At 48.0% G+C, this 22346-nt stretch overlaps 1 protein-coding gene across 3 annotated transcripts in view; it reads right to left on the reverse strand.

Annotated features, from left to right (window-relative positions):
- Nucleotides 1-22346, reverse strand: part of unc5b (unc-5 netrin receptor B) — a 230359-nt gene that overhangs the window by 41426 nt on the left and 166587 nt on the right. For all 3 annotated transcript variants that reach the window (XM_038783243.1, XM_038783244.1, XM_038783242.1), the window contains 5 exons: nt 15880-16023; nt 9072-9175; nt 5991-6171; nt 4260-4427; nt 706-870 (listed from right to left, as the gene is read on the reverse strand). In XM_038783243.1, the coding sequence (XP_038639171.1) occupies nt 706-870; nt 4260-4427; nt 5991-6171; nt 9072-9175; nt 15880-16023 (762 nt within the window). The remainder of the gene's footprint in view (nt 1-705; nt 871-4259; nt 4428-5990; nt 6172-9071; nt 9176-15879; nt 16024-22346) is intronic.

A 22346-nucleotide genomic window follows, 5' to 3' on the forward strand; every position in this document is an offset into this window, starting at 1 on the left:
GGTGGTCTTTTCAGACTTTCCTTCGGAGCGCACAGGGCTGACCAACGATTCGGCTACTTATGTAGGGATAAAGAACTAGCAGCGCACGTCACGGAAAATGAACTTGGTTTCAGTGAGGCGGTTTTTCATCCCCCACCGCGTATGGCCCCATTGCCTCTGGGTCAGAAGGTTGTGGGTTCTAGTTCACTGAACTCAAATGAGGGTGAGGCCTGGGAGACTCAAACATCCCCTTGTAGCTTGTGGCCTGCCCAGGTTAAAAAGATCAACGTCTAGAAGGATCAGGTTTGGAATAACAGAGGGAAGAAAAGGAGCGTGAGATGGAAAGAGAGAGATAAGAAAATAAAAAACACCCTTATACCAGAACAGAATCCTTCACCCGTTGCACATTTTACAGGAGTCCAGGTCACCTTCGGGCGAGTTTTCATTGCCGTGACCAAGATAAAATCGAGGTGATGCGGCACTTCTCTTACTTTTAGATGGGAGTATTTCTGCCGAAAGTCGCAGGGCGTTTGTGTGCAGCTCAAATGGGAAGTGGCAGGTTAATCAGTGTAGCGTTGCACCTTGAGCACATTGCAAGCACAGCTCGTAGCTGCTGCTCAGGCACGCCTCTGTGGAAAAATCCATCAGATGGCAATCTGCTTTTAACCCCCCCCACACCCCCACTCCCCCCTCCCCACCCCCACCCCTTCCAACCCAAAGACTTACTCTGCATACAGAGGCCATCTGTGCAGTTTTTGGACTCCAACACCAAGCCAATGCAATCCTTGCCTCCGTTTCTGGGTGAGGGTTCTGTGCACTCGCGGCTCCTCCAGTGGGTGCACTCGGTACTGCAAGCTGACCATTTGCTCCAATCCGTCCAGCCGCCGTCAACTGCATTTCACCAGAAGGGATAGAAGAGGAGTGAGTGGTGGGCACGGTCAGAGACAGACTTGTTCGAGTCGGATCACGTACAATCTCCACACAATTGCATTAAATGTACAGCACCGAAGTAGGCGATTCGGTCAAACGGGTCTATGCTGGTGTCTATGTTCCATAACACGTCTCTTTGTCGAATTCCATCAGTATGATTGACAATTCCTTTCTACCTGGTGTACTCAGCAAGCCACCCCTACAGTACATCTCTGCCATTAACTTCAACCATAAAGCAGCGAGTTCCACATTCTAAAAAAAGATAGAGTTCCTGGAGGATGTGCATGTAAAGATTTATAAGGATGATATGAGAATTGAGAGTCTAAACCATCAGGAAAGAATCATAGAATCCCTACAGTGGAGCCGGAGGCCATTCAGCCCATTGGGTCTGCACCGACTCTCTGAAAGAACACCCTGGGCGCGATTCTCCGACCCCCACGCTGGTGGGAGAATCACGGGAGTGCTGGGCGATTCACGCCACGCCGCCCTGGCTCCCGAACGCGATTCTCCCACCCACCCCCCAAAACGGCGTGTCGCGTATTGCGACAGGCCGTGCAGAGAATCGCCCGGATTCTCCGGCCCGAAAGGGCCGAGCGGCCTGCCTAATACGACCGGTTCACGCCGGCGCCAACCACACCTGGTCCCTGCCGGCGTGAACATTGCCCGACCACTGCGTGTGCGGCCTGTGGGGTGCGGAGGGAGGATCGAGCACCAGGGGGGGGGTGCTCAGGAGGGGTCTGGCCTACGATCGGTGCCCACCGATCAGCGAGCCGGCGTCTCTAAAGGACGCACTCTTTTCCTTCCGCCGCCCCGCAAGATCAATCCTCCGTGTCTTGCGGGGCAGCGGAGGGGAGGACGGCAACCGCACATGCGCGGGTGACGTTATTTAGGCGCCGCTTTGATGTGGGCGTCAAGGCCTGGCGCGCGAGATTGACGTGCTGCCGCTCCTAACCCCCTGGGGGTGGGAGAATAGGGGGCGAGGAGCAGCCTCCGACGCCGGAGTGAAACACTCCGGTTTTCACTCCGGCGTCGGCACTTTGTCTCCCTTTGGGAGAATCGCGCCCCCTATCTCGGCCCACTTCCCTGCCATGTAACCCCACCTAACCTTTGGACATTGAGGGGCAATTGATCATGGCCAATCCACCTAACCTGCGCATCTTTGGACAGTGGGAGGAAACCGGAGCAACCGGAGCAAATCCAGGCATACACGGGGAGAATGAAAAACTTCACACAGACAGCCCCCCGAGGGCGGAATCGAACCCGGGTTCCTGACGCTATGAGGATTCTCCAGTCCCCCAGCCGCGAGATTCTACCCTCCCTCTGCTTGTCAATAGAATTTCCTATTGAAGACACCCCACACTGCCGGGAAACCCTTGGGGGTAAGGGGGCGCTATCAGTGGGAAGAATCCCGATGGCTGGAGGATTCCGGCCTGTATCTACTAGCAGTGAGCAGCGAGCCCAGATTAGCGATAATCCATAAAAACCCTACAGTGCAGAAGGAGGCCATTCAGCCCATCGAGTCTGCACTGACCCTCCAAAGGAGCACACTAACAAGGCCCACACCCCCCACCCTATCCCCGTAACGCTGAGCATCGATCATGGTCAGTCCACCTGACTGGCAAAAAGGTCTGGGGGAAGAGGAGGAGAATTTAAAGGGAAACGATTTACTGTGGGAGAGGAACAGTGTCAGGGGCCATGTTGTCACATTCTCAAACACCTCTCGGGTTGCCAACACTCCTGGAGACTCTAGGGATTGAAGATCAATCTTCAGTTCACTGTTGTGTGCGACCCTGGAGAGAATAACCATCGGGACATTCAAACCATCTTTGAACATTTCTCTTCACCAGACATAAAAATATTGAAAATGGTGGGAAAAAAGGTGGGGGTGGCGGGGGGAGGGAGGGGTGATGATGGTACCATCGACCAGGAACTTAGCTGGACCAACCACCTAAATACCATGGCAACAAGAGCCGGTTATAGGCTGAGTGTTCCCCAGCGAGTGACAGTCCTCCTGACTCCCCACTGCCTGTCCATCACCCACACAAGGCACAAGCCAGGACTGCGGTGGAATATTCTCTACTTGTCTGGGTGAGTGCAGCTCCAAACAACAGGAATAGTGTGCGCAGTTCTGCTCACCACACTATAGAGAGGATGTGATTGCGCTGGGGCGGGTGCAGAGGAGATTCACCAGGATGTTGCCCGGGCTGGAGGCTCAAAGCGATGAGGAAAGATTGGATAGGCCGGGGCTGTGTTCCTTGGAGCAGCGAAGGTTGAGAAAGGTGGATAAGATGATGAGGGACATGGATTGGATGGATAGGAAGGCACTTCTTTCCATCAGTAATGGGGTTCAGTAGCCAGGGGGCATAGATTTAAGGTAAGAGATTGAAGGCCAAGAGGGGAGCTGAGCAGAAACTTTTCACGGGTGGTGGGATTCTGGAACTCTGCCTGAAAGGGTGGTTGTGTCACAAGCACTTGTAGCATTTACAAAATATTGAGATATTCACTTGCGTTGCCATAGCCTTCAGGGCTATGGGCCAAGCGCGGGAAAATGGGATTACTGCAGCCAGATCTTTGGTGACCGGCATGGACACGATGGGCCAAATGGCCTCATTCTGTGCTGTAAACGCCTACAAATCTATGAAACACTCAAGATGCTTGACACCATTCAGGGCAAAGCACCCACTTCATTCGCAACCCATCCACCAGTTTAAACATTCATGTCTCCACCACCAGCACAGTGGCAGCCGTGTGTGCCATCTACAAGATGCACCGCAGCAACTCGCCAAGGTTCCCGAGATATCCATGACCTCTGACACTCTCTCTCCAACTGCACTGTGGGTGTGCCTCCAGCACATGGACTGCTGTGGCTCTCCAGGAGGCTGCTCACCACCACCTTCTCAAAAGCATTTAGGGATGGGCAATAAATGATGGCCTTGCCAGTGACGTCCACATTCCGTGAAAGAATAAGGACAAGCCACTGTTTTCTCACAGAGCTATTATATTGCAAAAAGGAGATGGAGAATAATTATCAAAATAAATTTCGAGTATCCAATTTTTTTTTTGCAATTAAGGGACAATTTAGCATGGCCAATCCACCTACCCTGCACATCTTTTTGGGGTTGTGGGGGTGAGACCCACACAGACACGGGGAGAATGTGCAAACCCCACACGGACAGTGACCTGGGACCTCGTCTCGTGAGGCAGCAGCGCTAACCACTGCTCCACCGTGCCGCCCCCTAACAATGGTCAATGCTAATGGCATGCCAGTAATACCTTGAAATAGCGTCAGCGGCTGCTGCGAACGCTGGCTGAACACTGGCCGCAAGCCATCGCCGCGTCTCTCAACTCACCTGGGCACATGGTGGTGCAGCCAATCTTCTGGAAGGTTTGCCCTTCACAAAAGGCCCCGCTGTTGAGTGGTGCGGGGTTAGTGCAGGTTCTTGTCCGTTTCTGCCAGCCTCGCCCACACCGATTGTTACACGAAGACCACTCTGTCCAGGTGGACCAGCCACCATTTACTGTGGCAGGGAGGGGAGGGGGGGGAGAAATTGGACAAAAGATGATTAATCAGTAGAAACAACGCCAGCTGACCCACCCTCATGATTAAAAATGTAAAGCCGGCAATTATTTCACCAGCTTCTTTCTGAGGTTGGTCATTCAATTATCTAATTACATAGAATACACAGGACAGACACAGGTCACTTGGCCCATCTAGTCTGTAGTGCAGTTTATATTCCACATGAGTGTGTTCCCATTCCACCATTCATCTCAGCCTGTCAACACATCTTTCTATTCCTTTTCTGTCATCTACTCATCTAATTTCTTCAGCCAAGGAACGCGCTAAGCAATTCACCTCGAGCTCTTGCTGTGGTAGCGTTCCACATTCAAACCACTCTCAAGAGATTTCTTCTTATTTCCCTATTAGATTTATTAACATCTATCTTGTATTTATGGATCCCAGCTTTGTGGATATCAGATCCAGTCTGGGGTACCCATCTACTTACCACCCCAGACTCTTCCCTGAGAATGGAAGTAATCCTCAGTTTAGGTAATCCTTACTTCACCGTCAACTCGCTCCAAAAACCCCCTTGACCCACCTTCACCTCGAAGGTTTCACCAATTCATTCTCGGTGAGACTAACATCTGTTCAGTTGAGTTGCTTCCTCCTCTTTGCCCTTCTCTTCACTGCCCCCTGAACCCCTGCATTGCCAGCCATGTCATCGGCAAGAATGGTGCAGTACAAATCCTTAAACCTGCCATCAAAAACCGCAGATAATAAGGGCAGCATGTGACGCAGTGGTTAGCACTGGGACTGCGGCACTGAGGACCCGGGTTCGAGTCCCGGCTCTGGGTCACTGTCCGTGTGGAACTTGCACATTCACCCCCCACAACACAAAGATGTGCAGGATAGGTGGAGTGGCCACGCTAAATTGCCCCTTAATTGGAAAAAGAAAACGCAGATAAAAACGTCCGAATGAAATTTGTATCACAGGTTAAGCACCGTGAAGGAACAAGGCACAATTATACTGGCACCATTAAACTTATAAGCTTGAAAATTGCTGGGTGCGATATTGCAGGAGCAACATTTTAATTAAATGTCTTTGTGCCGCATTTTAAAGGTGATGTTCCATTTTGTGCTGGAAGAGGCGGCAGCGAAAGGCAGATATATGTGTCGTGCACTGCCATTCCTATATCTCCTCTCCCCTGTTAATAGGCTAAGGACTGAGAGGTTATTTCTAGGCCAGCAGCAATCAGGAGTGTTAAAGAGTTTTTACAAGACTCTTGAGACTGCACTAGCTCTGATGCTAAGGCTGCAGAGAGCAGATCAAAAAAATGAAGGCAGGTTCCTTTTCAACAGTAAAGCTCCTGCTCTCGATACAGGAATACACCTGACACTTGCCTGGAGCATTTGCCCCACGCGATGAATGGAGATGCCCGTTCTTAGCTTGTTTGCCTGCTGCACTTAAACCCGTTGTTAGATCTTTCAGTGCCTCGGCGACAGCAGCATGTTAACACGGGACACAACAAGATGGGACAGGGGTGCTTAAAGGAGCTTTCGAGTGGCAAGGTCCCTGGCTTACCGTATACAACCACAGTGGCAGTGGTGCTGCGTCGCTTGGCAACAATGTTCTTGGCCACACACGTGTAATTTGCTGTATCGGAGAGGCGGGCTTGTTTGATGATCAGGTTATGGTCAATCGTGAGGAGGAAGTTGGAGTCTTGGACTGGATTGATAATATCATCGTTCTTCAGCCATTCCACCTGAATAAGAGAAGGAGGCAGTGCGATTAAATGGCAGCAGCTTTGGGAGCCAATCTGTCCTTTCGTGCTCCCTGGACCTCTGCCCCATGGTCACCAAGGATTATTTAATGGTGTAAATTGCAGCCACGTCTACACAGCCAAAACCCCGCACGCTGACGAGTGGAAATGGTGGCCGATGAATCCAAAAAGCTTTCTAGCTAACCAGAGGAAGATTTGCATAACGAGCACTCTTGCAGCCGTGAGTGAGAGACGTGTTCCCTCGCTGCTGAACACGGAAAACATGGAGTGAGTCCACCCTCAGGAGCAAAGAGGAGCCTGGGTTTCCCCTGGATTTCGAAGGGGGTAAGAGGGAGGGACATGCAAAAAAAAAAAGATCAAGCACAATCATAAATCACGAGGTGAAGAAAGCTTTGTGTTCGTTTTATGATCACTTGTTTATTTGCTGCTCACTCTGACCTCAGAGCATTTAAAAAAAAAATTCCAAACAATACAGAAAACTCCACAACATATAAAACAAACTCAGATATATTACAAACAGTTTGTCATTTTTGCTTTTATAAGACCTCGGAGCATATTGATACCTCCCCAACGCCAATGATCCAAGACCGTATTTTACCCGTGTGACATTTTACCCATGTTGCGATGTGACAAGTGGCAGAATAGATTCATCTCAATCGCCCTTTCCTCTCTTGGCTTTTCCGTTCAACATTACTTAATCGATAAGATTTAAAGGTATCATTTCAGGGCTGTGTTTAGCAAACGATATTAGCCGCTGGTTGCCTGCTCCACAGATCCTGGAGAAAACCCAGTGAAGCATTGCAACCTAATCTGTGAAGGGCAAATAATCACTTAATCCAGAGGCAGAGAAGGAAGCACAGTAAGCAGAATTTTATTTTCATTAGATTTAATGCATTTCTAATTAATTTGTTTCTTTTCACATAGTTACAAGTGTTCACTGATTAATCGCCCTGACCTCAAGAGGTTTTTATCCCCTTTAATCTTCTCTCGCTACATTGACTCTTATTAAAATGTACGTTAATAAAACTGGACCCATTCAACATATTCTTTTTCATGCATAAAGGTCTTGTCTCTTTGGAATTTACCTTTCGAATGTTCCTGCGCCTTGAAATTCTAACCTAACAGTGCCAACAAGGCTAGCCTCGGAATTCATTCGCAAAATGTTTAATAGTAATGGGATGGTTTAAAAAATAGAAGTTTTGAATGGTTTCTCAAATGGAGAGGGAGCCGGTTCAATACAAGTCATACCAGAGCCTGTGATGCACCAAAGTGATTTACGATTCATAAAAGCAAATTACTGCAGATGGTGGAATCTGAAACAAAAGCAGAAAATGCTGGACATTTGTGGAGAGAGAAGGGAGCTAACATTTTGAGTCTGAATGACTCTATGTCAAAGTTTAGATCGTTTGGAGGCTTGGCCGGAGAGATGGCAGATGGAGTTTAATGTGGACAAATGTGAGGTAATGCATTTTGGAAGGTCCAATACAGGTAGGGAATATATAGTGAATGGTAGAACCCTCAAGAGTATTGACAGTCAGAGAGATCTAGTTGTACAGTTCCACAGATCACTGAAAGTGGCAACACAGGTGCAGAATGTAGTCAATAAGGCATACAGCATGCTTGCCTTAATTGGCCGGGGCATTGAGTATAAAAACTGGTAAGTCATGTTGCAACTGTATCAAACCTTAGTTAGACCACACTATACTCCTAGTGTTCAATTCTGGTCGTCACACTACCAGAAGGATGTGGAGGCTTTGGAGAGGGTGCAGAAGAGATTTACCAGGATGTTGCCTGGTATGGAGGGCATTAGCTATGAGGAGAGGTTGAATAAACTTGGTTTGTTCTCACTGGAACGTCGGAGGTTGAGGGCAACTTGATAGAGGTTTACAAAATTATGAGGGGCATAGACAGAGTGGATAGTCAAGAGACTTTTTCCCAGGGTGGAAGGGTCAATTACTAGGGGGCATAGGTTTAAAGTGCAAGGGGCAAGGTTTAGAGGAGATGTATGAGGCAAGTCTTTTTACACAGAGGGTAGTGTGTGCCAGGAACTCACTGCCGGAGGGGGTGATGGAAGCAGGGACGATAGTGACATTTAAAGGGCGTCTTGACAAATACATGAATAGGGTGGGAACAGAGGGATGCGTACCTCGGAAGTGTAGAAGGTTTTAGTTTAGTCGGGCAGCATGGTCGTCGCAGGCTTGAAGGGCCGAAGGGCCTGTTCCTGTGCTGTACTTTTCTTTGGCCTTTGATGACGTGTTCAGTGTATGGTTTTTAGCGTTAGGCTCCAAAACCTGGTTGGATCTCGTAATTGGCACAAGTGGAGCTCAGCTTCCCGAGGAGCCCCCCGCACCCCCACCAGCAGCACGGAACTAAAGATGTCCTTTTATGGATGGGACTCCACTTCGGATCAAGGGTGGGGAGGAGAAACGAGCCACACATCCCAAAATAAATGCGACATGCATAGACACTGCCGTCGCCAGAGCTTCGATATCAGAGCAGCCACCCGAACAAATTGTGCCCTGTGGTCTGTTCTTCCCTCCCATCATGGAAGAGATGAAATGAGAGGAAAGTTGAATCTGGATTTGTAAACTGGCTCATTCTGAATGAGTCAGCACCCTGTGCCAAAACGGCCAAGAAAGGGGTTTGACACTTTGACCTCACCACCAACTGTCAATTCTCCTCTTGCATGTGAAGAAAGCCAATCACTTTACTTGTTTTCTAATAGGTTTTTGCATCAATTCTTGTGAGGGAATAATTTTTACACTTTCTCCAATGTCTCAATATCCTTTTTCTAATATGGAGAGCAGACTGCGCAAGCCGGCAATAAAGGTAGCCTGATTGTCGGCGGACTGTCGTTAACTCTACGGGAGCGGGCACTGTACCTCGGCTGGTGGAATCCCCTCGGGCGGCCGGCACTGCAGCAGAAGCTCGTGTTCCAGAGGCACGTCTGTTCCCAGTGGCTCCTGCTCAAAGTTCTTCCTCAGGTCTGGGTAGAACAACAGAAAGTCAAATTGAAACTGCGCCAGACTGGAGCACCTCACAAAAACAACCAATCTTTTCATACAATCAAGGTGACGCAGTAACACTTTGTCACCCCCCCCTCCCCCACCGCCCCACCAAGGTCTATGTCTTTCCACTCTGCGTCAGGAACCTGTCAGAGTCCAGGTGTTGTCCAGGGGCATATGGAGGGAGGGGGGGAGGGCTGCAGTTGAGTTAAAAGTGACCGTTAGCCCTTGTTGAAAGAACCAATTGATCATCGAGTGCTGCACTCTCAGGTCACACCTTAAATTGAGGCCTTATTTTCCCTTTCGGAAGGGGTGCAGAAGATCCCATGGCACAACTTTGAAGAAGGTCAGCGGAGATTCTCCTGGTGCCCTGGCCAGTACTTATGTATCCCTCAATCAACCGCACAAAAAAATAGATAATCTGATCGTCATGTTGCTGTTGGTGGGAGCTTGCTGTGCACATATTTGGCTGCCCAGTTTCATATGTTACAACTGCTACACTTCCAAAATCACCCATTGGCCATCTGGTGGCCCTGGAAAGTACAATATGAATTACTTATTCCTTCAAGGGTAAAATGAAATGACAACCAACTGCCACACAGCAAGATCCCACAGCAGCGGTCAGGTCCTCTTTTGTTTTAGCGGCATCGGTGCAAATGATGCAGACCGCGACTCTGATAGATGCGTCACTACACTTGAAGCTTGCTCTTTGAACACCATTGAATTTATAATCAATGTTGGAAGGAACAGACTGGAAAAGGTTGTTCAACATCACATCGTTGAAAGGCAAATGGATCACCTCTAATAATGTTATGCTGAGTTTGCAGCGTAAATACATTCTCCGAAATGCAAGCTCAGAGTGGTCACACAAGATGATAAGCAAAGCGGTAGACAAATGAAAATTGAGATAAAGAGGGGGAAATGGCCTGTACAAATCCTGCAGGGAGAAAGGAACTTGGCACAATTGGATAACTGAGGGGCAGCACGGCGGCGTAGTGGTTAGCACTGCTGCCTCACGGCGCCGAGGACCCGGGTTCGATCCTGGCCCTGGGTCACTTCCCGTGTGGAGTTTGCACGTTCTCCCCGTGTCTGCGTGGGTTTCACCCCCACAAACCCAAAAAATGCCGGTAGGTGGATTGGCCACGCTAAAATTGCCTCTTAATTGGAAAAAAATAATTGGGTACTCTAAAATAATATTTTTTTTAAATGGGTAACTAAAGAATTACCGATTTTGGACAATTAGGCGCGGTGCTGTCCCCCAGTACCAAAACCTGAAGTCCACCCCCATCCCCACTCTTTGAACATAACTTGTCCACAGGCAGCAGTACACTACTTCCTCGCTTTCTCGCAGTTTTTGTTCTAAATTCACTCACAGGGTTTAGACTGAATCCCCACAGGTTTAAGTTTAATTAAGAGTCTTTCACGCACATCTTCAACAAAAAAAAAATCTCCTGGAAGTGGAGATGGGCTGCGTTAGAAAACTCCCCAAAAAATGCACTTGGGTTGTCACTACTTCGAAGTACTGGGGACACCATCGTGTCCGATTGTCTAAACCATGTAATTCCTTATAGCTATCCCGTGGTGCCAATCTCCTTCCTCTCTGCAGGATTGATCCGGAACGTTTCTCCATCCGTCGCAATTTCAATTTGTTTTCTGAATTGCTTATCATCTTGCGCATCTTGTCTGAGCTGGCCGTTTGGAGAAGCACATTAAAAAAGGTAATTAGAGAGGCAAAGAGGACATTGAATGAAGAAAAGTAGCAGAGGTTGAGCAGAACAGCGAAGAATAATCAGCAAGCATGCAGGCAGAGAAAGGCGCAAGACAGAAAAGAAAGAAATTGCCAGTAATCGGGGACAGGCAGAAAACAGTAAACGATCTAAACGGACACATCGTCGGAGTATTCATCAGAGACGACATGTAGGTTCTCCCAGCAAGGTATAATCAATGACTTTGTTATACAAAAGATGAACATCTTAGACAGGGGAATTGATTTTAAAATAGATAAACAAACCCCCAGGGACAGATGCCATTTATCTCAGAGTGCTGAAGAAGACAATTTGCAAAACACCAACAGTCATTATGGGGCAGGCAGAGGACACTGGGAAGGATTGGAAAGAGGTTAAAGAGGCAAACACAGACAAAAGAGGCATGCGACCCCAGGCCCACTTAACCTACCAACCCCAGCATGCAAATGGAACTGAGTATCAGGTGCAAAGTTTGAGGATTATCTTTATAATAATAATTGATACTGCAATGACGTTACTGTGAAAATCCCCGAGTCACCACACGACGGTGCCTGTTCGGGTACACAGAGGGAGAATTCAGAATGCCCAATTCACCTAACAAGCCCGTCTTTATGGACTTGTGGGAGGAAACCGGAGCACCCGGAGGAAACACACACAGACACGGGGAGTACGTGCAGACTCTGCACAGACAGTGACCCAAGCCGGGAATCGAACCCCATACCCTGGCACTGTGCAATAACAATTCTGTGAACAGCAGCAGAGATGTGGCATCTCCACCAGGGAGATAAAACCGGCAAAGGAAAAGCAGAGCAAACTTGAGCACACCGCTGTCGCTTTCTGCTCAAGCCACGACAGCAGCTCCTCTCGCCGTGATCCTCGCCAGAGCCGGGGAAAATCCACCATGAAACGACCACGTTCAATAACGTCAGTTCAAACACCTTCCCCTGAAAGGAGGGAGCACCAGAGTGTGCTGCGAGGACAGTCTTCCTTCCAATTGCGGCCTCTGTTCGAACAGGGTTTATGACAGACGGCCTTGCTCTGCCACCTCACCCAAGTGGCCGCCCCCCATGATCTTGAGAAGTTAGCCGGCAATTCGACTGCAAACGCCATCGCCGCCTTGAACCTCACGCAGCGTTTCACAGATGTGTGCATTCTGTAAATGGGCTGACTGCAGGGACACCCGCTTATTCTAACCACCTCAACCCCGCCCCCAGCAATCCCACCCAGCCGAGACGTTTGGCCAATTTTATAATCCCCCCACCCCCGCCTGGCTGAGACCAGCTAACTCAGCTCTGACCTGGGGTGAAATAATCGTGCCAGCGCAAAATGTAGTCTGTCCTTTTTTATATAAATTTAGAGTACCCAATTATTTATTTATTTATTTCCGATTAAGGACCAATTTAGCGTGGCCAATCTACATCTTTGGGTTGTGGGGGTGTGACCCATGCAGACACGGGGAGAATGTGCAAACTCCACATGGACAGTGACCCAGGGCCGGGATTCGAACCCGGGCCTCAGCACCGCAGTCCCAGTGCCATCCACAGCGCCACATGCCGCCCCAAATGTAGTCTGTCTTAAAGGGCCCCCTGAGCGTTTACAACTGTCAAATAACTGGGGGTGTTTGACTGAGAAGAGGTGGGGATATAGGAAAGGATTGACAGAGAGCATGATTTTCACTGTCACAATGCTGCCTTATTTTACATCTCGCAAATCACCCTTCAGAGCTCTTAATTTTCCATTGTCCTTTTTGGCACGGAGCGAAGATTTTGGATCTCCCATTGCGATCCCTTTCAGGAATCAAATCAGTTGAACACACAGACCTTGGGTCCTATCAAAGAAACCTTCATTGGGCTCTGAGCTGAGTGTTTATTTCAGTGTGTTGAAATGTATCCCAGACTATGGAGGACAGCGCTGTGACTGTAAGAGCGGTTCAGAGTTATGGGGAATATAGGGAACACCTGGGAGTGATTACTGCCCACTAATCTGGTTGAGAGGTTCGCCGATGTCACCAGCAGCATATGAGCAAACGGTGAATGGTTTATCACTGTCAAGTGAAGCCTGAAATTAGATTAATTGCAGCTTTCTAATCACTCCCTGGCATTCTGCTCTTGCGTAGTATTATATACTGCTTTCATTTCATTTATGTATTTAGGGTATATTAGGTCATCGAGGCCCAGTGTATGGTCTGTCAATATTTCCACTGTGGAGTCCTGTGATCACCACACCTTCAGAAGGATGTATTGGTCTTTGCAGTGGTATCGTCACTGGGCTAGCAATCCAGGGAGAACCAGGGTATTGCTCTGGGGACCTGGGTTCTCATACCACCACGGAAGATGGAGGAATTAAAAGTCTAGTGGTGACCGTGAAACCATTGTTGATTGTCGTAAAAACCCACCTGGCTCAATAATGTCCGTGAGGGAAGGAAATCTGTCCTCTTTACACGGTCTGGCCTTCACGTGACTCCAGATCCACAGTAATGTGGTTGACTCTTAAATGCCCCTCTGAAATGACCGAGCGAGACACTCAGATCAAGAGCAATTAGGGATGGACAATAAATGCTGGCCCAGCCAATGGCACCCACCTCCCATGAATGAATAAAACAATAACATTTTGGTCATTTTCCTTTTGCACTGGGGAGCCAGTAATTGGAAAAACCTCGCTCATACGGGCGGAGCGGTGGCACAATTGTAGCACTGCTGCATCACAGTTCCAAGGTCCCAGGTTCAATTCCAGCCTCGGGTGACTGTGCGTTCTCCCCGTGTGCGCGTGGGTTTCCTCCGGGTGCTCCGGTTTCCTCCCACAGTCAAATGATGTACTGGTTAGGTGGATTGGCCATGCTAAATTGCCCCATAGTGTCCAAAAGGTTAGGTAGTGTTACGGGGTTAGGGTGAAGGCGTGGGCTTAAGAAGGGTGCTCTTTCCAAGGGCAGGTTCAGACTCGATGGGCCAAATGGCCTCCTTCTGCACTGTAAATTCTATGTCTAAAATTAATTTTAAACAGGAATGAGTTCACAAATGTTCTGTGAGGAAGGAAATTATTATTGAGGACCAGTAGATGCTCTGTCAACATCTGTACTGTGGAGTCCTGTGGTTACCAAACCTTCAGAAGGATACACTGGTCTTGGAGATAAGGCAGTGTTGATTTGACAGAAAGGTTAAACTACAACGGGAGGTTAAAGAAACCAGGACTGCATTCTGAGGAATTTGGAAGGTTATGGGGTGGTTTGATCAAAGTTTTCAAGGTGATTAACAGGAAAAGATAGGACGGAGGGAGGGAAATCATTTCCAATGGAAGGAGCCAATTGCAGAGTCTAGGACTAAGGGGCAGAGTCTAAAGGTTAGAACCAGTTCTTTCAGCAGCGAAAGTCAGAAACACTTCGAGACAAAGGGTGGTGGAAGTGTGGAACCTTCATCTGCGAATGGCAATTGATGCTGGGCCACAATCCTGGAACTCCCTCCCTAACAGCACAGTGGGTGTACCTTTACCCCGTGGACTGCAGCAATTCGAGAAGGCAGCTCACCACCACCTTCTCAAGGATAATTAGGGATGGGCAGCAAATGCTGGCCTAGCCGTGATCAAATATAAAAAGAATAATTTCACCGAGTTCAAGACTGAAAATACGTAAGGTCACATCATCGGTCAAATTAATGAGGGCTTCAGACAAACACAACATCATGATGACATTTCACAGCCCTTGTGACTTGCAACATCCTTTGTGAATCATTGTTTTCCAAGAAACATCACCCCAGAGAGCTCCAGATACTCGGTTAGCCAGTATAAAATATAGGTCAATGGACTTTTTGGGCATAAGTGAATTAAGGGGTGTGGGACGCAGTTCACACAGGTCTGCCACAATCTTACTGAATGCTGGGACAGGCTCAAGGGGCTGAATGGCCTAATCCAGCTCCTAGTTCTCTCGTAGGGTACTGGGAAATTCAGAGCAGGTGAATGTAAGTCACATTTTAGCATCTAGCTCTGGGGAGGACATTTTCTGTTTAGTTTCAGCATCACTCACTTTGTACTAAGTATTCAAAATGGGAATTGTTAATTCCTCTTCTGGGGAAGGGCACAATGGGAGGCCGTCAATATCAGATGCTCACCAATAATCCAATAGGGATTTCGGAAGAATGCCTTTACCCAGAGATGGTGAGAATATGGGACTTGCTACCACAGGGAGTGGTTGAAGTGAATAGTATCGATGCACTTAAGGGGATGTCGGACAGGCAAATAATGGGAGCATGGGATAAAGAATTCCGATGATAGATCTATGTGAGAAAAGGTGGAAGGAGGTACCTCTGGAGCATTAATGCCAGGATGGGCTGGTTGGCTGAATGGCCTATTTTCCTGCCATCTGGTCTATGTAATGACTCAGTGGGATCCTCTTGTTCCGTTGACAGTGCATCCCCGCCTTGGTTTTCCCAGTGGGGGTGGATTCAATGGGAAATCCACGGTGGGCGCGCCAGAGATTCCCGGCTCAGAACTAGACAGGAGAGAGGCATGTTGCAGGTTCAACACCCAGGTCACCTTGACTGGGCTCACCTCAGCTGGGGTGGGCCTTACAACCCCCCTCAGGACGTGCGCACCTTTTCTGATTGCTTCAACAAAACCTCTCGAAGTACGAATGGGCCGGCCAGTTTGTGATAATAATGGTGCTGGCGGCAAAGGTCCCCCGGCCTCAGCTGTCCCTCAGTTTGAATGAACCGCTGAAAATTGCGACAATATCCGGAATTACACCTGAGGTTTGGCTGGTTCGGAATGTCTCCCACGGTCCCGACCCCTTTCTGTGTGAAACTGGGCCGGAAGAAGGGGGAGACACAAAAAACTGAGGTAGTATAACTTGCAAAGACAAGGAGAGATGCCACAGAATCTTTCTTTTTCAAGCGCATGTCAAGGTGCCTATTTGAAATAGTGAGATGTGTGTGAAAAACGGGTATACCCACAGGCAATGCGGACATAGGCTCTCCTGCTCTTAGTCGTCCCTGAGGCACTCCAGGCGACACATTGGCACCAGAAGTCTTCCAAACCAAAGAGTTCTTCCACCTGCTGTCTGGACACTTCAATGTGAACTTCCCGGACCACCAGCCCTGTGCAAGGAAAGAGGCAAATTAACACAGAGCCCAATAGAGTAATGGCCCATTCGCCCTCAGAACAAATCTTCACCTTTTGTCTTAAAACTGCCCTCCTTTTCAAACCCGCATTTTTTGTTCTCTTCAGTTCCTATTGGCCAATTTGACAATCTGCCCACCTTTCCCCTTTGATTTCCAGCCCATTAAATACCCCGCCTCTCTCACAATCCCGCCCACCCCACCTCTCCTCCTCCTCCCCTCAACACGTCAGACACAGATGGACCATTTTTGAAATGTTGCTATGCGTCAGCCGTTGTCTGAGCAGCAAGATCCCACAGTGGACCGAATGACCAACTATTTTCAGCAGTGGGAGGGGGTGGCTGAAGGAATCATACTGGCCAAGGCGCTGAGAAACCGGCTTGTTCCTCGTTGGGACAGTGCCTCTGACACTAACCCAGAAAGGTCCCGTTTATAAGAGGTTCACACAAGCGCAGGCAACTATATTGAGACCGAAACTGCTCTCCTGCGACATTGCTTCCAGGAATGGGGTGAGGTGGTGTTTTCCAAATGCAGGAGTGCTGCACCTTCCAAATCACAATGAAATATTCTGAGGTGGATCCATGTCCTTTTAAGGCCGTTAAATTCTAATTGTTAGGAATAAAATGTTCAATTGGTGCTTGGTCAGGAATGAAGAGAATGGACTGCACTCATCCGTTTCAGATTACAGAGCAGAAGCTCAGTGCCCTTTCGAGATTGCCACAACATGAGATGCGGAGTGTTATGTCAGTCCGTATTATATATCCTATTACAATCATTAGCTTAATGGATATCAATATGCCATCGAGAAAAAAAATTAAATCACAGCTACGCCACTACGATTGACTGCGATGTGATACCTCAACCTCCTCCTGTTACCTGGGCTAGTAATTGTCATGGCTTCACCTGTCTGCTGCACACATCGACTTACTCTCTGTCACAACGCATCTTGGAAGAAGGAAGGAACTGTAACGTTGGGAGATTTTCACAGTTCAAGTGGATATGGCAGATCTGTGTGTGCATTACGATGGCCATGGATTCTCCCTTCTGGAGACTAAATGCTCTCGCCGTGGAATATATGACGAGCCAATCAAACACTCACTGGCTTCGTGCACCTGGGAATCCACCCTCAGAGATGGTGTACGGCAAGAACACGTCACAAATTGGTGACCAGAGGACACTAATTTATGGAGACTAGCAAGAATACGAGGCGTGATGTGAGATTTTGGTTTATTTATTTATTTTTTTAAATTTAGAGTACCCAATGCATTTTTTCCAATTAAGGGGCAATTTAGCGTGGCCAATCCACCTACCCTGCACATCTTTGGGTTGTGGGGGCGAAACCCCCGCAGACACGGGGCGAATGTGCAAACTCCACACGGACAGTGACCCAGAGCCGGGATCGAACTTGGGACCTCAGTGCCGTGAGGCAGCAGTGCTAACCCACTGCGTCACCGTGCCGCCCAGATTTTGGTTCATGCGGTGTGCTAGGGATCTGGAATTCACGGCCTGAAAAGGCAGTGGAAGCAGTTTTAATAATAACACTCAGAAGAGAATGAGATGCTTGTACTTGAACGAGAAAATGGGTCAATTGACCTTCCCAGCCTAATAACCATACAAAGAGAACATTCGGAAATATACTTCAAACTCACTCTAGTGTCCTCAGAAATCAAGTATTCTGAAAATTCACTGAGCAATGTAATTTCATGATGCAGAAAAGGCAGTGGATTGATTCACCAGATGGATTCCGGGGACAGAAGAGTTGGCGTGTGAGGAAAGATGAACCAGTTTGGAGTTTAGAGGGATGGCAGGAGATCTGATCGAGGTGTATAAAATACTAAAAGGGATTGATAAAGTAAACAGAGACCAAATGTCCCCACTTGTGGGGTAATCTAGAATGAGAGGTCACAGATATAGGTTGGAGGTGGTAGATTTAGAACTGAGACGAGGAGGAACTACTTCTCGTAGAGGGTGGTGAATTGTGGAACTTGCTGCCCCATAGTGCGGTGAAACCTGAGACATTAAATGGTTTCAAGAAGGAGATAGATGTAGTTCTGATTTTAAAAAGGGTTGAAGGGATATGGGCAACAGGAAGGGAGGTGGATTTGAGACCAGGAAGAGATCAATGGCGGAGCAGGCCTGAAGAGCTGAATTGCCCACTTCTGCTCCTAATTCCTATGTTCCTATCAGGGGGGGTTAATAATAAAATCCCAAAGCACCTTGCAGGACTGTTGAAAGCACAATTTCACAGCGAACCACATCGATAGTACTCTTAAGGTTAACGTGCAGGTTCAGTCGGTACTTAGGAAGGCAAATGCAATGTTAGCATTCATGTCAAGAGGGCTAGAATACAAGACCAATGATGTACTTCTGAGGCTCTGGTCAGACCCCATTTGGAGTATTGTGAGCAGTTTTGGGCCCCGCATCTAAGGAAGGATGTGCTGGCCTTGGAAAAGGTCCAGAGAAGGTTCACAAGGTTGATCCCTGGAATGAAGAGCTTGTCGTATGAGGAACGGTTGAGGACTCTGGGTCTGTACTCGTTGGAGTTTAGAAGGATGAGGGGGAATCTTATTGAAACTTACAGGATACTGCGATGCCTGGATAGAGTGGGCATGGAGAGGATGTTTCCACTTGTAGGAAAAACTAGAACCAGAGGCACAACCTCAGACTAAAGTGATAATCCTTTAAAACTGAGATGAGGAGGAATTTATTCAGCCAGAGGGTGGTGAATCTGTGGAACTCTTTGCCACAGAAGGCTGTGGAGGCCAAATCACTGAGTGTCTTTAAGACAGAGATAGATAGGTTCTTGATTAATAAGGGGATCAGGGGTTAAGGGGAGAAGTCAGGAGAATGGGGATGAGAAACATATCAGCCATAATTGAATGGCGGAGCAGACTCAATGGGCCCGAGTGGCCGAATTCCGGCCTATGCCTTATGGTTTTATAGTAGGGCAGGTGTTCAAAACCTTGATCAAAGACTTAGCTTTAAGGAGAAGTTTAAAAGAAGACAGATAGGCAGAGAGGCAGAGATATTCAGGGAGCGGATTGCAGAGTTTAAGAGTCCAGGCAACTGGAGACATGGCCAATGGTGCGATAATTAAAATTGGGTATGCTGCAAAGGCCAGGATTAGAGGCGTCCAGATATCTCTCGAGAGCTGTAGGGTTGGAGAAGATTACATAGATAGGGAGGAGCTAAGTCATTGGGGAGGGGTGGCATTTGAGAATTTGGGATTTAGGAACAAGGATGAGAATTGGAATATCAAGGTGTCGCTCAACAGGGAACCAATGTAGGTCAGCGAGCACAGGGGTGGCATGTGATAGGGACAAGTGTAAATAAGGACACGGACAGCTGAGTGTTTGACAAGCTCAGGTTTCTGAACTGTAGGATGTGGGAGGTCAACGAGGAGAGTGTGGGAGTGGTGAAAAGCATGAGCGAAGCTTTCAACAGCAGGTAAGCCAACCAAGGCAGTTACAAAGGTGGAAATCGACAGTCTGAGCAATGACGTAGACATGTGGTCAGAAGCTTGTCCCTAGATACGACAACTTTCGAGCCAAAAGTGGTCGTTATTATGCAGACTGCAAGATACCACCAGCAACTGTGAGATGATTTTCTTTTTGAAGTGGTACTGGGCCTGTGTGGAATGTTGGCCTGGGGGACACGCCCGCTCCCTCCTCTCTCCTGTAAACCCATACACCTGAACCAACAAAGAGGGCCCTGATTTAATGTGTTCTCTGAAACACATCTCAAAACGAAGCAGCCCATACATTGCACTGCATGGATGCACGAGTCCTGGATTAAGTACCTGAATCCCAAACTGGGATTTGATCCTATAGCCTTCCGATTTGTAATGCTACCCAACCGAGTCAATCTGACATAACATCAGCGTGCAAGATGGTGTGGGGGCGGGGCGGGGGGGTGGCGAGCGAAATTGGTCACTCGCTGTTCCTTTTGCTGCTGAATGTCTTTTGCGATGAAATCCATGTGCGAAAATCCAAGCAACTGTAACCCAAATTAACTAACGGTGGGACCTGGGCGGGCAGCTGGGAAATTACATCGGTTCTCTGGTGTACAGTTTCAGCAGAAACCATCAGACGTATCAAATAACTAGCTTTATTTACTCAGCGCATTTTTCAGCAAATAAATGGTTCTGTCTCGGTCCTAAACTCTGGATTTTTGTCTCCAAACATCTCTAACTCACTTAAGACCTTGTTGACAAAGCATTTGGTCGCCTCATCCTTTGTCTCGGTATAATACAATTGTGTGCTCCTTGTTAACGACATTACAGGTATCATCACATCAACGCTAGTTTTTGTTAAGTGTATATATAACGTCACTGACTGGAACTTCAAATTCTTGGTTTCTTTCTATAACCCTTTTACTATTTATATATTTTGTCATGGCCATAACCCTCGAACTGAGTGGCTTGCTAGGCCATTTCTGAGGGCAGTTAAGAGTCATAGAATCCCGACAGAGTAGGGGGCCATTTGGCCCATCGAGTCTGCACTGGCCCTCTGAAAGAACCCCCTGTCTAGGCCCACTCCCCTGCCCTATCCGTGTAACCCCACACCCCCTACCTAACCTTTTGGACACTAAGGGGCAATTTTTCATGGTCAATCTATCTAACCTGCACATCTTTAGACTGTGGGGGAAACTGGAGCATCCGGAGGAAACCCACGCAGACACGGGGAGAACGCGCAAATTCCACAAAGACAGGTACCCAAGGCCGGAATCGAACCCAGGTCCCTGGCGCCGTGAGGCAGCAATGCCACCGTGCCGCCCACGTCAACCACACTGCTATGGACCTGGAGTCACATGTAGACCAGACCAGGTAAGGATGGTAGATTGTAAAACAGATGGGTTTTTACGACAATCGATGATAGCTGTCATGGTCGCCATTACTGAGACGAGTTTACAACCGCAGATTTATACCTGAATTTAAATTCCACCAGCTGCTGTGGTGGGATTTGAACCCATGTCCCAAAAGCATTAGCCTGGGGCCTCTGGATTATTATCCCAGTGACATCATCGCCACATCCTGTCTCCCCTGAATCCTTGTTTTTCAAGGGGTTGATCTCTGCCTGCCAACAATGCCGGGGATCGAAAGTTCTCCGATTACTTTTCCCACTTTCTGAGTCTGTGATCCAAGGAAAGGTTACAAACTCCCCAAACTCACTGACTCTGCTCGTTATGTTCTTGGCTATTGTTCAAGCCGTCAGAACTATTCAGCCTACTGTCAAACAGGAGCATCAGGGTAAGGTCTCCACGGGCAGAAATTAATAAAAGTAACAGATTGTGAAGCGTCCACAAAATGTCATTCTCCTTAACTGTTTGAAATCAATATTTTAATGACAAGGTTGCTTTCCTGCAATGTTTAACTTTCAAGCTCTGGGTAGCAAATCAATGCTACAATCTGGAATGCACTGTCTGAAATGGCGGAGAAATCATATTCAACTGCAACTTTCAAAGGGGAGTTGAAGAAGTACTTGAAGGGGAAATATCTGGCGGGTTAAATGGGAAAGGGAGAGTGGGAGTGATTGGCTAGTCTTCCAATAATCTAGCACGGGCCTCCTTCTGTGCTGTTTTATTCGACCATTTTAGGAAGCCGTGTGCTAAATGCAGTTCAAAAAAAATTCATTTTAAAATTTAGAGTTCCCAATTAAATTTTTCTCCAATTAAAGGACAATCTAGCGTGGCCAATCCACCTACCCTGCCCATCTTTGGGTTGTGGGGGTGAGACCCACGCAGACACAGGGAGAATGTGCAAACTCCACACGGACAGTGACCCAGGTCCAGGATCGAACCCGGGTCCTCGGCACCATGAGGCAGCAGTGCTAACCACTGCGCCATCGTGTCGCCCTCTAAATGCTGTTATCAGGACGTTTGAAGAGGAGTAGGAAAGTTGTCCCTGCTGTCCCTGATCAATGATTATCTCCCCCCCTCCACGATTAACATCACACCAAAATAAATAAATAAATTATGACCTGGTCATTGTCACATTGCTTTCTGTGGGATCTTGCCGTTCGCCAAGTGGCCACCAAGTTTGCTACATTCGAATACTGAACACGCTTTAAAGATACACACTGGCTGTGAAACACTTTGAAACGGCCAGTATACATCTTTCTTCCTCCCAATGGAAGAAAACTGATGGATAGGTCAGTACAGCTAGATAGATTTTTGTTTAGATCAAAGAGGATCAGGGGAGTTGAAGATTGGGCAGGGAAGTTGAGTTCTAAGTTCAGCCATGATCTTATTGAATGGCCTGGCAGGCTTGAGCAGTCACATGACTAACTCCTGCTCCTTTGTCT

Source organism: Scyliorhinus canicula, chromosome 22 (genome assembly GCF_902713615.1).
Source record: "Scyliorhinus canicula chromosome 22, sScyCan1.1, whole genome shotgun sequence".
Classification (NCBI taxonomy): domain Eukaryota; kingdom Metazoa; phylum Chordata; class Chondrichthyes; order Carcharhiniformes; family Scyliorhinidae; genus Scyliorhinus; species Scyliorhinus canicula.